A 16,020-nucleotide genomic window follows, 5' to 3' on the forward strand; every position below is an offset into this window, starting at 1 on the left:
GAAAAACCAATTTTGGAGAGGCAATTTAGTAGAAAAAGTTTGTCTAGTCTTCCCCTGTCACAAGAACAGTTTGAAGAAGTGGGACCTCGAGCAAGAAGCCTCAAAATGGAAATCTGACAAGTATTATTGGATCCAAGCATCCTCTGTTGTCACAAAAGCCATTAAGGATTTAGTAAAGTAGAAAAGGGAGAAAAAACATTTTTGTTCACTCTACATTCAATCTAACACACCCCTCTAAAATGACACACTAACCTAGAAAGTGGGAAACTCCAAACAACATCATGGAATCAAAAGAAGCCAACTTGGATTCTGCTGCCACAAGGATGTAAACTAAAAAGGGTGTCAAAAAAGAACATGTTATCCAGAGATAAGGCTGAAGTATTGACGTTTAGCTGGGTGCTGCGGCATTTTCTCTTAACATTCTTATCTTTGAGGGATCATGGAACCTAACTGGCATGAGATCAATCCATTCTACAAGTGCTGACTACTTTCCATGTGATCTCATTTCCAGCGAGTCAAAAATAGTCACGAGTTAGGCATGTTCTAGCCTTGACAAAAATTGCAGGCACAGAAACCACTGTAATTATGCAAGCTATGCATCACAACTAGCAACTGCAATGAGTCACTCCAGGTTAAGCAGTCATGGATTCATGGGAGAAGAAGTTGGTTTTTTTCTTCCAGGAAGGAAACTGAGAAGACCTATGACTCAGAAGACCAAGTTTATTGCAACATGTTTATCCTTGAAAATTCCTTAATTGTTTTTCTCATAAACAAAGGTAATCAAATTTATACAGTACAGCATATGGGTTGAGCCTGGGACGATCCTTGCTTTTAGTATCACACCTTGACTCATCCTACAACCTAGCTGTTATTAAAAACCACTTTAACAGCAAACCCTCAGGTGCCTATTGCAAAATTCAGGTACAGATCTGGTTTGTCACACATGATTCTTTCCAAATGGAAGGGAATGGGGAAGATGTAGAAAACATTGTTTTTATGGCCCCTTTACTAGGAAAGTATTCGGTTTCTGATGTTCTCTTCATTTCCCTTAGGGCTCAGCCTTGCCTAAAGACTGGTCTTCATCACCTTCTGTTTTAGTGCCTGTGCTCTACAAAGTTCGAGTGCATGTCTCTGTCCAGAAGGATAAAGGATCAACAAGTCTTATGAGGACTGAGGGTCAAGACCAGGGGATACAGTTACTCCTGAACAGAAAAATATACCCTGAAAGTCCTAAATGGACAGAGGTGCCCCAAAATATCTGTGTTACATTTTTTTAAATTGTGGTAAAATACACATAACATAAAAATTACCATTTTAACAATTTTTAAGGGTGAAATTCATTTGCATTAAGTCATTCACATTGTTGTGCAACACATTGCTGTGTATCCCTCTCCAGAACTTTTTCATCATCTCAGACTGAAACTCTGTACCCATTAAAACATAACCCCCATCACCCCCTCCCACAGCCCCTAGTAACTATTATTCTACTTTCTGTCTCTATGAATTTGATTATTTTTGGTATGTTATATAACTGGAATCATATAATATTTGTCCTTTTGTGTTTGGCTTATTCAATTTAGCAAAACGTTTGCAAGGTTCATCCATGTTGCAGCATCTATCAGAATTTCATTTCCTCTTTAGAGCTGAGTAATATTCTTCTCTTTGCTTTTTGATAGTTATAAAAATCAAACTTTTGATGACACTTTCCTTATAAGTTTCTCTATAACCCAGATAAGGTCTTGTCTTTTCTTCTTTGTTCTAGCTACATCCATCATCTATAGAGCAGATGGTATATTTCAGTAAAGAGCTATGTGTACATATGTATGTGTGAGTCTGATAAGTAGATAGCTATGTCTGCAGCGTGTGAAGGCATAGAGGAAGGCTGTCTTGGCTGGTGAGACTTTCCCTGCATGTGATGGGTCTGATGGAAAGCAAGCCTCAAGGTTATAGATGCAGGTAAAGACTGGAGATGATCTTGCACCGGGGACTGCTCCTTCCCTGGCCCCCTTTCCCACCTGCTCCCTAAGTGTAGATGCTCCACCTGGGTCTAGTATCATGCTTTGTTCTCTCCCCTGAGATCTCATGCACTCTTGAGTTTCAACTATCACCTCTGGGTAAAAGACTTTTGAATGTATTTCTCCAGCTCTGGACTGCCTGCTAAGCTGTAAGACTAAAATCTTCAATAGTCTGAACAAGCCTCACTTGTCAAAAATTTAACTTTTTCTTTTGCCCTAAATTTTTCAGACAAGAGGGTCCTTTTTCATCCTATCATGCATACATGAAATCTCAGGACAGTTGATGATGTTTAGCATGTCAATTTTCTATTATCATGCTCACTCTCATTATCTGGTTCAGGCTAGTTCCTGTGTCTGATCCAAACTGCACTATTGCTTTCTATTCAGTGCTGTCAAATAGAACTTTCTGTGATGATGGAAATATCCTATATTTGCACTGTCCAGTACAGTAGCCACTAGCCATGTGTGGCTATTGAGCACTTGAAATGTGGTTGGTGCAGCTGAAGAACTGAATTTTTAATTTTATTTCAAGAGCCACATGTAGCTAGTGACTACACAGTACTGCACAGTACTAAACGGTCTGGCAGTCCCCTCCAGGCTCTTTCAGCTCCAGGCAAGAAAGTACACTGCAGCCAGCGTAAATGTCCTAAAGCCTCTCAAAAACTCACAATGGGTCCTCATGGCTCCCTGGGTAATGTCCAAACTCCCCAGGAAGGAGTTACACAAATTGTCTCTAAACTAGTTTTCTAACTAACTCTACATTTAAGGACTTCCTCTCTGCCTCCAGTCTAACCCAACACGTTGTCATTTATCAAACATGCTCTGTTGTCTCTCTCTTTTGTATGTTTGTTCATACCATTCCCCTGCCTCTGCTTTTGAAAACCCTGCCCATCCTTCAGGACACACCTCAGATCCTCCCCAAAGCCTTTCATTCCCATCCCCACCACCAAGGGGAAGGTAAGCCCTTCCGCACTCTGTTCCCAGAGTATTTTATTTGTATCTTACATCACAGATCAAAATTTGTGTTGCAATAAAGGTATTTGTTTACATACCTCATTTCCTCAATATAATAAATTTAAGACACTGTCTTGTTTATTCAATTTAGTACATAATAGGTACTGTTGTTTGTTCAGTCTTACATGTGGAAGGTTCCCAATTAATATATTAACTGAATGAAATAGCAAATTTACCTCATATGAAACACATAATCAGAGCAATCTTTATATTTAAATACTAGTACAAATATGAGAAAAACATCTGGCTCACAATACTAAAAAGAAATATTTTCCTTTAACTCAACAGTTTATGCCAGAATAGGTTAATGTATCTATGTCTTCTATATCGGCAGCTGCATCTTATATTTTAGAACAATCTATGTGTGAAGGCAGCAAGTTAGTTTACCTGATGGACTTTGGGATTATGTCTAGTGTAAAGCAGAAAGCGAGTGTTTATCTTCTCTGGAGATCAGGGTAAACCTGCCATCTTTCTTGACAAAGTCCCAGTCCATGGTATACCATCTTTAAAGCACCTCACCCTTTCATAGCAAACTTCTCCTGCAGCAAAAAGATAGAGTGTTAGTATTATAGGAACCAGGCCCAGAGAAAGGCTATGTTTCCCACTAAGAGGGTTAACTGAAATTAGTCCTTAATTTAAACAAGTCTGATTCAGGGAGATTCTTTTCAAAAAATGCTCTCCTCTACCCTTCCCTTCCCACCCCTTCTCCATATTATGGCCATGACCGTGTAGATGGCAATTCTGCAGATGAGAGTGTATGGGCTTTAGAATGATACATTCCTGACTTTGTTTAATTATTTTACCTTTTTTGAGTCTCAGTTTCCTCCCCTGTAAAATGGAGATAATACCACTTATCTTACAGCCTGGTTATGAAGACTAAATGAACTATTACATAGGACAGCTCTTGTTAACTGGCCTGAGACATAAGATGGGTACTATGTCTTCCCTGAGCTTCTGCCTTTTCTTATTAGACTTAAGCTTTTCATGAAAGGGATATTTGTGTCACCAGAGCCTAGCACCATGCCCAGCACACAGCAGGAGTGCAATAAACGTTTCAGAGAGTACAAGTGAGAGCAAAGTTTCATTTAGTTTTAACCATTTCTTCCTTCTGGAGCTCACTTTACTCATCTCTAAAATGAGAGGTTTGAGGAAAACTAGGTCTTAATCATTTCTTTCATTCACTGGCTCTAATTTATTCTTTCACTATGACCTTACATTTTCATTTTCATTTAATAGCTGAACACAAAAACTAAAAGCTGGTTCTTTCAAAAGATAAACAAAATGGACAAACCTTTAGCTAGACTCACCAAGAAAGAAAGAGAGGACTCAAACAAATAAATCAGAACTGAAAGAGGAGCTATCACTGATATTGCAGAAATACAAAAGATCAAAAGAAGCTACTATGAACAATTATATGCTAGCAAATTGGACAACCTAGAAGAAATGGATAAATTCCTAGGAACACACAACCTATGAAGACTGAATCATGACGAAACAGAAAATCTGAACAGACCAATTACTAAGGAGATTGAATCCATAATCAAAAAGCTCCCAATAAACAAAGGACCAGATGACTTCACTGGTGAATTCTACCAAACATTCAAAGAAGAATTAATACCAATCCTTCTCAAACTCTTCCAAAAAATAGCAGAGGAGGGAACTCTTTCAAACTCATTTTACAAGGCCAGCATTACCCTGATACCAAAACCAGACAAGGATGCCCACAAGAAAAGAAACTTACAGGCTAATATCCCTGATTAACATAGATGCAAAAATCCTCAACAAAATAGAATTCAAAAATACATTAAAATGATCATACACATGATCAAGTGGGGTTTATTTGAGGGATGAAAAGGTGGTTCCACATCTGCAAATCAGTCAATGTGATACACTACATTAACAAAATAAAGACTAAAAATCATATGATCATCTCAATAGGTGCAGAAAAATCATTTGTTAAAATTCAACATCCATTTATGATTAAAAACTCCCAACAAAATGGGTATAGAGGGAACATACGTCAACATAATAAAGGCCATATATGACAAGCCCACAGCTAACATCATACTCAACAGTGAAAAGCTTAATGTTTTTCCTCTTAGATCAGGAACAAGACAATTATGCCCACTCTCACCACTTTTATTCAACATAGTACTGGAAGTCCTAGCCAGGGCAATTAGGCAAGAAAAATAAAAAGTATCCAAATTGGAAGTATAGGGAAGGAGTAAAACTGTCACTGTTTGCAGATGACATGACAGTATATATAAAAAACCCTAAAGAATCCATCAAAAAACTGTTAGAACTAATCAACAAATTTAGTAGAGTTGCAGGATACAAAATTAATATGCAAAAATCAGTTGATTATATACAATAATCAGAAAGAAAAATTAAGAAAACAATACCACTTACAATTGCATCAAAAAGAATAAAGTTTGTAGGAATAAATTTAACCAAAATGCTGAAAGACCTGTACACTGAAAACTCTAAGAAACTGAGGAAAGAAACTGAAGAAGACATGGTAAATGAAAAGATATTCCACATTCATGGATTGGAAGAATTAATATTGTTAAAATTGTCATACTACCCAAAGCAATCTACAGATTCAATGCAATCCCTATCAAAATTACAATGGAATTTTTCACAGAACTAGAACAAACAATCCAAAAATCTGTATGAAACCACAAAAGATCCCAAATAGCCAAAGCAATCTTGAGAAAGAAGAACAAAGCTGGAGGCAGTCACACTATCTAATTTCAAATTATATTACAAAGCTACAGTAATTAAAACAGTATGATATTGACATAAAAACAAACACAGAGATCAGTGGAACAGAATAGAGAGTCCAGAAATAAATGAGGCATATATGGTCAATTAATTTATGACAAGCAAGCAAAAAATATACAATGGAAAAAGGACAGTCTCTTTAATAAATGATGTTGGGAAAACTGGACAGCGCATGCAAAGAATGAAAGTGGACCACTATCTTATATAAGACAAAAAAAGTAACTCAAAATGGATTAAAGACTTGAACATAAGACCTGAAACCATAAAACTCCTTGAAGAAAACATAGGCGGTAAGCTCCTTGACACAGGTCTTGGTGATGATTCTTTGAATCTGACGTCAAAAGCATATGCAACAAAAACAAAAATAAACAAGTGGGACTACATCAAACTAAAAAGCTTCTGCATAGCAAAGGAAACCATCAACAAAATGAAAAGGCAACCTACTGAATGGAGAAAATATTTGCAAATCATATATCTGCTAAGGGACTAATATCCAAAATACATTAAAAAACTCATACAACTCAATAGCAAAAAAAAAAAAATCTGAATAAAAATAGGCAGAAGATCTGAATAGACATTTTTTTTTTTTAAAAAGGCATACAGGTGGCCAACAGGTACATGAAAAGATGTTATACATCATTAATCATCAGGGAAATACAAATCAAGACCTCAGTGAGATACCACCTCACACCTGTTAGAATGGCTATTATCAAAAAGACAAGAAATAACAAGGGTTGGCAAGGATGTGGAGAAAAGGGAACCCTCATGCGCTGTTGGTGGGAATGTAAATGGGTGCAGCCACTATGGAAAACAGCATGGAGGTTTCTCAAAAAATAAAATATAGAACTGCCATATGATCCAGCAAGTCCACTTTTGGGTATACATCTGAAGAAAATAAGAACACTAACTTAAGAAGACGCATGCACTCCCATGTTCATTAGAGTATTATTTACAATAGCAAAACTGATGAATAGAAATTGTGGTATATATGTTTATACAATGGAATATCATTCATCCATAAAAAATGAAATCTTCCAATTTGCAGCAACATGGATGGACCTCGAGGGTATTAAGCTAAATGAAATAAATCAGATAAAGATGATATATCAAGCTCATAGATCAGAGAACAGATTGGTGACTGCCACAGGCTTGCAGCTGTGGGGGAGGGAGAAACTATTTTTGTGGGGTTTTTTGTTTTGTTTAAATAAATTTTTTAAAAACTTTATTTCATGCTGTTTTTCAGAGGTATAATCTAACTATAGTTTAATCAATTACAGTTATAATTTATAATTATTCAATTTATTATTATTCAACTTACTGTTATTATTAAATTGATGATATATATTCAATTTATGATTATTTATTGGTATAGGTTAGAGCTATTTGAAGACTTGAATTTGAGGATTCTCTTTCCTCACTTACCAAAAAATATTAAATGAATCTTGATTCTCAAGTCCACTAGATTTTAACTTCACAGTTTTAGGAAAGTTTGCTTTTCTCCATTCCCTAAGAATGAGATTCCACAAAAAGTACAGTGAGAGGATAGGAAATAAAAAATAGTTTTAATCAAAGATATGTTTGTACATTAAAAGAATGTGCAGATGAGCAATAGCACCTGCCCACCCACAAACCCAACCCTCTCCCAAGAGGCAACAACTTAAACACGCCTGCAGTTCCTGTGGTTACCTCCTGTGGTTACCTCTATATAATGTGCTTACACTACCAAGTTTTGATTTATCAACATCAATCACACATGATTTATTAACTTGCTGCAATAATATATGAGGATTTAATCCACCTATTTCCTGAATTATTCAGGGCAAGAAACAGAAACCACACTAGTTATTTTAACTGTGAGAGTTTAATATGATACATTGTTATTAATCAGGTATTGAAGAACTGAAGACAAAAGGAGTAACCTGCAGGGAGAAGCTACCAGAAGGGCTGGTGGAAGACACAGAAGAGGTGGAGTTATACAAATGTGGAAACTTGCTAGACCCGAGTGGTGTTGGGGGTGTGCGGACTGTACTCCAGAGCTGGTATTCAGGCCCCTGAGGAGGGGTTGCTAGCCGGCTAGGGCTGGGCTTTTTGAGTGGGCACCATGCTTTTGGTTCTGGGAGTATTAGGAAACTGAAACCAGCTGCTGCTTCTGGATGGTTGTTTGTGCTGGACTGAAAAGCCAATGCTGGGAAAACAGACAGGAACCAGGAGCAAACAGGAAGGAGCACCTCCCTTCTCCTGGAGCCTCAGTGTCCCTCTTGTGTCCCTACTGACGGTGCCTCTCCAGGAATGACTGCAGTGGTGGACCATGTTTGCCATTTCTCAGCGCTGGCAAAGCAAGGGTGGCATGAAGCTGAGGGGCAACAGCTCAATAGCCAGCCTGTCCTGCTCTCCACTTTGTCTCAACTCCTCCTCCAATACAGTCAATAACACTGTTTCCAGCTCATTTATTGACTTCCACTGTAAGCCTAAATAGTCATCTTCTAGGTCTTGATCCATACCTCATATTCCTTATAACTTGACTCCATACCTTTTGCAAGACAAAGTTTGAAGAGATACTGCCTCTCCCTCTCTTCCTCCCTTCCATCTTCCAAGGTCTGTCAGCTGCACTTTTACTTTCATACTGTCAAGATGGATAACATTCAGACCTTGTTCTATAATCATAATTAAGTCTTCCATGTTTTGTCTGTACACTGACTCCAAAATATTGAAAATCAGTAAACAGAATTTACATTATTATGACTGGATAAATATTTTTTCCTTTCAGAGCCAGCTAACATGCTATAATTACATTTCCTTCTCTGCACTTCCAATGTTCACATACCCATTGGCTTCAAAGGAGAATCTTCAAACCAACTCTCTTTTCTTATACCTGAATTGCTCCAGATCAGCATCATTTTAGCTGGCTCCATATTCAGATCATGGCTTTTGTGTGTCATTTTTGTTTTCCTGGATTCTCTGGTTGACTTTGTTTCCTCTTGTTGGAAGTGTAAACATGTGTCTTCTTCAATATATCCCTAGTACAGTGTGGCTTCTCAATCAATATTTCTCCTGCCTGGAAACCATTCTGTTTTTCCTCTTGAAGCCCACATACATCCAGTTCTAATTTGAACCAATGATTTCATATTGGATCATGGCTTTCTAATACAACTGTCTTACTTTTCCTAGAATGTCCAGCTGCCTTAATTTTTTGCATTCCTTGGTCCCCCCTCAACCCTAAATTCTCAACTACATTATTCAGTCTAGGGAAGAGAGTTTGGATTTAGAAGTGAAGATTATTATAAATATTGCATGTTTTCTATGTTTGTAATTTACCAGGGGTATTGATCATCATGCCCTTTTTCCATAAGGCAATAGAAAGGACATAAAGTTAGAAGAAATTAGATGTGATTAAGGAAAGACTGATCAACATCATAAGCTATTAAAATCTCTTAGGAAAAAATAGAAGGATTAATAGTTCTCTAAAAATAACATTTGGTATAAAATTAATAAGTTGAAGTTGGGTCAGTAATTTAAATGGCCCATATAACAAAGGATATAGTTCTAAAAATCATAGAATTAAAGATATTATGTAGCCATTTAAATGTTTACAGAGAATTTGTAATGAAACTTTTAATGAAAGTGAGAATGATATTGTGTTGGTGGGAAAAGACAGATGACAGAACTATGTAGATATGGTTTCATTTAAAATGTATGAGGAAAAAAAAAAATTCAAAATAAGTGCACCAAAATATTAACAATGGTGTTAGCGTGATTTTTGTTTTCTTCATTATATTATTTACCTATGGTCTCAAATTTTCAATAATGAATACAAATTACCTTTATAATTTAAAAAAGTCACAAAAGTCTTCACCAAATTATGTCCAGTCTGGTTTCTTTGTGTTATTAATAATAATTAAAATAGCAAAAACAGATTGAGCCCTACGTGTTATATATGTCAAGAAATGAAGACTTAGAAAAAGTGATCATCTTGCTCAATGTTTCATTGCTATTAAGTGGTAGGAATAAAATGAACCATAATGCAGGTCATTCTATCACTAAGTAGAATTAGGAGGTACATTAATTAGTTTTTGCTAGGTTATACTGTGGTAACAGCTAGCCTCCAAATCTCATTGGCTCACAAAAATTAAGGTTCATTTCTTGTTCATATTATATTTTGGCTGCAATGGTTTTGGGTTGGATGTGGCGCTGATTTACCAGTCTTCTTCATTCCAGTATCTAAGCTAATGGAGCAGACCCTGTTCAGAACATGTTGCTCTTGGGGCAGAGGAAAAGGATTTAACAGCCGAACCAGACAAAGACTCTTCAAGCAGGCCTTCAGACTTGGCACTGCTCTCTGCCACGTCATGTGGACAAAGGTGGTGCTGCAGAATCCTCTTTGGGGGAGTGGGGGAGTGAATAATGGGGAACAATAATACAATCTACTGCGGAAGGGTATGCACATTTAAATTTTCATATGCACCACCTTTTGTCATTTTAGTTTGCATTTCTTTACCTATAAACTTGAATATCTTTTTGTGTATTTCTGGCCATTTGTACATCTTCTAATGGGTGAGATTTTCATGCCCTATGCACACTTTTCTAAAGTGTTTCTTTTCTTATTTTATTTTATTTTTTTAGCACTCCATGATTATTTAATTTGATCACTTCAACACCACCATAGGGTTGTGAGGATAGTTCAGGTGAACTGCTAAGAATACAATCGGCCCTTCAGAACTGTGAGCTATAATTATATTTTGTCCCAAATCCTCAGCGTCCATAAAAAGTTGGCCTCTCTGCAGTCTCATTTCTTCATATTTCCGACACACAGACCCTCCCTTGGGACCAGTGTCGCCACCGTCAGACGTGCTCTTCTCTCCCGACTTCTGCCTTTATACCCACCATTCACCAAATGCTACAGACCAGGCTCTGTAGGAAGAAGGTTCCATAAATTCTCTCATCAAAGCCACCAAAAGCCCTTCTGAGGTCGCTTCTACTACTGTTGCCATTTTAGGGAGCAGGAAACAGGCCCTGAGGGTTTGAGCGACTTCCCCGAGGTCACGGAGCTCAAGCAGCGAGCCCACAGCCCACGCTCTTAACCTCTAGCCCTCGGCCTCTTCCCGGGTCGGAGGTGCACCCGCGTCCACTCAAACCCCGCCCAGTCCCCCACTTCCAGTCACTTCCCCGCTCTTCCGCGCGCCCATCTCCCCCCACACCTGAGTCAGGCCCCGGGGGGCACGCCCCATCCGTCCTTAGCGGTTTCCCCCTTTTCTCTGGCAGAGACTGAGGGCGAGATCGACGTTGGTGTCCCAGATGCGAGGAGGTCACCCCGAGGTCCTCCGACGGCTGGCCGAAAGGGCGAGTCCCTCACAGCAGTGCGGCAACGCAGTCGGCGTTGCGGAGCGGGGCGCAGCTTTCGGGTCTTGCCGGGCCGCCGGTCACGTGGCGGGGAGGGGGCGCCAGCGCGCGAGAGAGAGTAAGCGGGCGCGCGCCTGAGAGCTGTGGAGGCGCGAGTCCTCTTTTCTTGTTTATTTGTAAAAGCTCTTTGAACAGTAAAAAGATTTGCCCTCTTTCAGAAAAGACATTCTAGTTGGTTCTTTATATTTTTGTTTTATAGATTTTACTTTTTGTCATATAGAAGTTTGCATTTTATTCAACAGCATGATCAATCTTTTCCTTTATGGCTTCGGAGTTTTTTCTTGTTTAGAAAAACCATCCTCACTCCAAGATCATTAACAACTTCACTCTGTTTTCTTCTCATACTTTTATTGTTTCACTCTTTTACTTTTAAATGTTCATCTATCTGGGATTTACTTTGGTGTAAAGAGTAATATTTTTCATCTAGAATTTCAATTCTCTTAGCATGAATTTATACAAAATATAATCATTTTAATGTCTTTCACACCCATGGTTATTTCCCTTTGTTTATTTAAAACTTCCATCACCATTTTCTATTTTTTTAGTTTTATGAAGTGACCACCACATAGATTTATCAATTATATTGGGTTTTTTCCGTTTTTCTAATGCATTGACATCTGCTTTATTTTTATTAATTAAATTCTTCCTTCAACATTACTTGTTCTTTTTGTAGTTTCTTCAGTTATTGAGTCATATTTTGCTATATTCTGCAATTGAAATGTTTTTATTTCCTCTTTGACCTAAAAGTTCCTTACAGGAGCATTTGAAATATGGCACATTACATGAAGCTAGTTTTAATTGGTTAAGAAATCATATAAATTGGCATATTAGTTCATATTTTCCTAATTTCCACTTTCTAAATGAGTCTCTTCTCTATCATACTATGAGCAGCCTTTTTCAATGACATAGAAAAGCTGGAAAATATGTTCATTAATTTATTCAAGAAATATTTATTTGGGTGCCTATTATGTGCCAGATACTATTCTCAGCACTGAGGACTCAGCAGTGAAAAAAATAGTCCTGGCCCCCATGGAAAAAAAAAAAAATGTCCTCTAGTGGGGGGTGAAGCAGGTGAGAGGAGATGAAGTCTAACACATAGGAGGAAGGGTTGGTCTTTGTTGAATGGCTCACCTTTTGTGAAAGAAAGAAGGCAGAATGTATGGACAGGAATATGCAGGTAGATGGATAGATGTGGTGCTGGGAATTTGTGGAGGGTCTCTTCTTTTTGTTTCTGTTTTCTTTTTTTCTTTTTTTTTTTTGGCTGCATTGGGTCTTCGTTGCTGCACGCAGGCTTTCTCTAGTTGCGGTGTGTGGGGGCCACTCTTCACTGTGGTGTGGGGGCTTCTCATTGCAGTGGCTTCTCTTGTTGCGGAGCATGGGCTCTAGGCGCTCGGGCTTCAGAAGTCGCAGCACGCGCGCTTCAGTAGTTGTGGCACGTGGGCTCAGTAGTTGTGGCTCTTGGTTTCCAGAGCGCAGTCTCAGCAGTTGTGGCACATGGGCTTAGTTGCTCCGCGGCATGTAGGATCTTCCCGGACCAGGGATTGAACCCGTGTCCCCTGCATTGCCAGGCAGACCACTGAGCTACCAGAGAAGTCCTCTATTTTCTTATTGAAATAGGAAACAAGACCATCAGTCAAGAGTGTTGGTGGGCAGGGAGGCATTGGCAGTTTGAGAAGAGGGGAGAAAAACGAAATAACCCAGGAGCCTGGGAAAATGAAAGGACCAGGGAAGTAGAATATGATGGCTTGGCAGACTCATAGTCCACTTTAGTTTAATAACCATGATTTCACAGTGAGACAGTCAGCATGGATTGCGTTTTTCTCCAGGCACACTCAGCTGCACAGGTGCAGTCACAAAGTTGCAAAGTATTGAATTTAATCAGGGTCAGGGTTAAGCCAAGTGAAGTAAGTGCAGCAGAGAAGTCCAATGTGCACACTAAGGAATGATTATGATTGATTATGGCATTTAAACTGTCTAAGAAGGGGACCTAGGAGAGAGTTAGCTGCCAGATAAAAATTTTTAAAAATATAGTTATATGAAATTTAGATTATATATATTTCTACTACACACATATATACAATACACAGCTGCCATAATTAAAAAATTGAGTCTATATCGTGTTTGTATTATTACCTATATTGCGTCTATTAAATTTGTGAGAGTCCATTTGCATTCACTTCTCTGCTATCTACCATTTTTTACTTTGTGCTTAATTCAATGAGCTTCTAAGCAGAAGTCACTCCCTATTGAAAAGCAAATATTTGAAAAGCAAATATTTCTGATGGGCTCTAGGGAACTTACCAATCACAACTGTATCTCCAGAGCTTAACACAATGCCTGGAACATAGACGTGACTGTATTTGTTGATTTAAAAAAATGTATTAGCATCCTTGTTCAGAAAGGATTTTGAGGGGTAGGCTGTGAGTAGACAGAGCAAAAGGACTTTGAACTCTAGAAGGAGGAGATGCCACTGAGAAGAGATGTGATAATACAAGAACGTAGACCAGGACATACTTCACTCGCTTCTTAATTCTGCTTTGGAATTTATTAATCTGTTTTCAGCATTCAATTGGGACTGTCCTGGGGCAGGAAAATCATGGAAAATAGAGCACAGTTCCTGGCATATACTAAAACTAACGATGGCTCCATCTCCTTTATTTTTCATCTCATAGAGGAGAGCTGGAGGGCAGGGACTAAAAAACAGTGAAATCCTTTGAGTCTATTTTGGCTAAAACATATCAACTAACTTTTATTGTGCTTACCGTTACAATGTTGAACCAGGGTGGTAAGAACAGAAGAAACCAACATCCACTACATAGGTAATGTATAAGGAGTCCACAGTATAAAGTGCACAAGTCAATGAATATTGAGTTAATATGTAAGATCATGACCCAAATGGAAAAAAAATATCAATGTGGAGGTTCCAATCAGCATTAATTAATCATTCATTCATTCAAACATTTATTGAGCATCTACTGTGAAGCAGGTACTGAAAATGGAAACATGTATGTTTTTATTTACTGCTACATACTCATCTTAGAAGTGAAGAAATTGAGACTTCAATGGACAAGTTACTTGACCAAGGCCATAAGGCTAGTAAGTGATGGAGCTGGAGGCCCAGTACAAGACTGTCTAGTGACTTCATTGGAAATAGATGCTTTTCATATGCTCATCAGATTCATTATTATGAAACTGATGCATTTTCCTTAGATAATTTTATGAAGAATAAAATATAAACAGAGCCAATATTTCAAAGTCTATGTCAATTACATTTTAGATGTGAATATACTCTATTTTAAAGAACTTATAATAAATTATGAGTCTTACCTGTTGATGTGCCAAACAATAAAAGTGCAGCAATCCAAATTCTAAACATCTAAGTTGATTTTAAAAATCACATAAAATCTTCCTGAAATTTTTCACTTACAAAGTCACCTCACTATAAAATATTAAGCTGTTTTCTTCAAAATGACATCAATCAGTATTTAAGTTCTAGGTCCAGAAGAGGATGGAGCTCACACTACCTTTAATTCTTCTGCTCTGCCTAGTAAATGTGCCATACTTTAGACTCCTAGCTTCACATAAAGAGATATAATTAGCAGGGTATGCCTTGCGTTATGTGATGGGTAATTAAAATTTCTGAGGTTTTGCTGTTTCGTCATTAGTAATATTTTGGTTAGGCACAAACTGAGTCACTCTTGAAAGCTACTGATATTTTAATGCTTTGGGATGGTAGTTAACAAACATTTAAAAAAGCAAAATTTTTCCAAACCAGGATTATACACTTTGTATATTTTTTCCCTAAGACATTTCTTTTTTTTTAATTAATTTTTATTGGAGTATAGTTGATTTACAATGTTGTGTTAGTTTCTGCTAAACAGCAAAGTGAATCAGTTATACATATACATATATCCACTCTTTTTTAGATTGTTTTCCCATATAGGTCATTACAGAGTATTGAGTAGAGTTCCCTGTGCTATACGGTATGTTCTTATGAGTTACCTATTTTATATATAGTAGTGTGTATATGTCAATCCCAATCTCCCAATTTATCCCTCACCCCCCTTTCCCCCTTGGTAACCATAAATTTGTTTTCTATATCTGTGACTCTATTTCTGTTTGTAAATAAGTTCATTTGTACCATTTTTTTAGATTCCACATATGAGTGATATTACATGGTTTTTGTCTTTCTCTGACTTACTTCACTCAGTATGACAATCTCTAGGTCCATCCATGTTGCTGCAAATGGCATTATTTCATTCTTTTTTATGGCTGGAGAAAGCCATAATTCGAAAAGATATATGCTCCCCAATGTTCACTGCAGCACTATTTACAACAGCCAGAACATGGAAGCAACCTAACTGTCCATGGATGGATGAATGGATAAAGAACATGCGGTACATATATACAATGGAATACTACCTAACACATTTCTGAGTGCAAACATCCACTTAATACAAACAGGCCCTACTGGAATACGCTGAGTCAAACGAACATGGCTAATCTGCCAGTCTTACCTGTGTGGAAATGTAGCATAGGAGTTGCCTGGTGATTGGAGCCCGATCACCTGGATTCAAGTTCTGGCTATGCCACTTATTAGCAGTGACCTTGGGCTAGGAAGCTCACTGTGTTTTCCCTTGCCTGTAAAATGGGGATAACCATGGTTCCTAATTCATAGGGTCATTTAGGTGATTGAATTACTTATTATATGAATAATACCTAGCATACAGTAAGTACTATATTGTGTTAATTTTATTATTGTCATTTTTCAAGTATGTTAATGCCTATATGAGCAAAGGTATGCTCACAT

At 37.8% G+C, this 16,020-nt stretch overlaps 1 protein-coding gene across 1 annotated transcript in view; it reads right to left on the reverse strand.

The window, feature by feature from the left end:
• The window catches only part of PNLIPRP3 (pancreatic lipase related protein 3), a 32,447-nt gene extending 16,659 nt beyond the window's left edge, over window positions 1-15,788 (reverse strand). The window contains 2 exon segments of the mRNA XM_059900483.1: window positions 3,417-3,568; window positions 15,728-15,788. Of these exon segments, the coding sequence (XP_059756466.1) occupies window positions 3,417-3,568; window positions 15,728-15,746 (171 nt within the window). The 5' untranslated portion in view covers window positions 15,747-15,788.
• Between the last annotated feature and the right edge of the window lie 232 nt (window positions 15,789-16,020).

The sequence above is a fragment of the Balaenoptera ricei genome, chromosome 16 (genome assembly GCF_028023285.1).
Source record: "Balaenoptera ricei isolate mBalRic1 chromosome 16, mBalRic1.hap2, whole genome shotgun sequence".
Classification (NCBI taxonomy): Eukaryota; Metazoa; Chordata; class Mammalia; order Artiodactyla; family Balaenopteridae; genus Balaenoptera; species Balaenoptera ricei.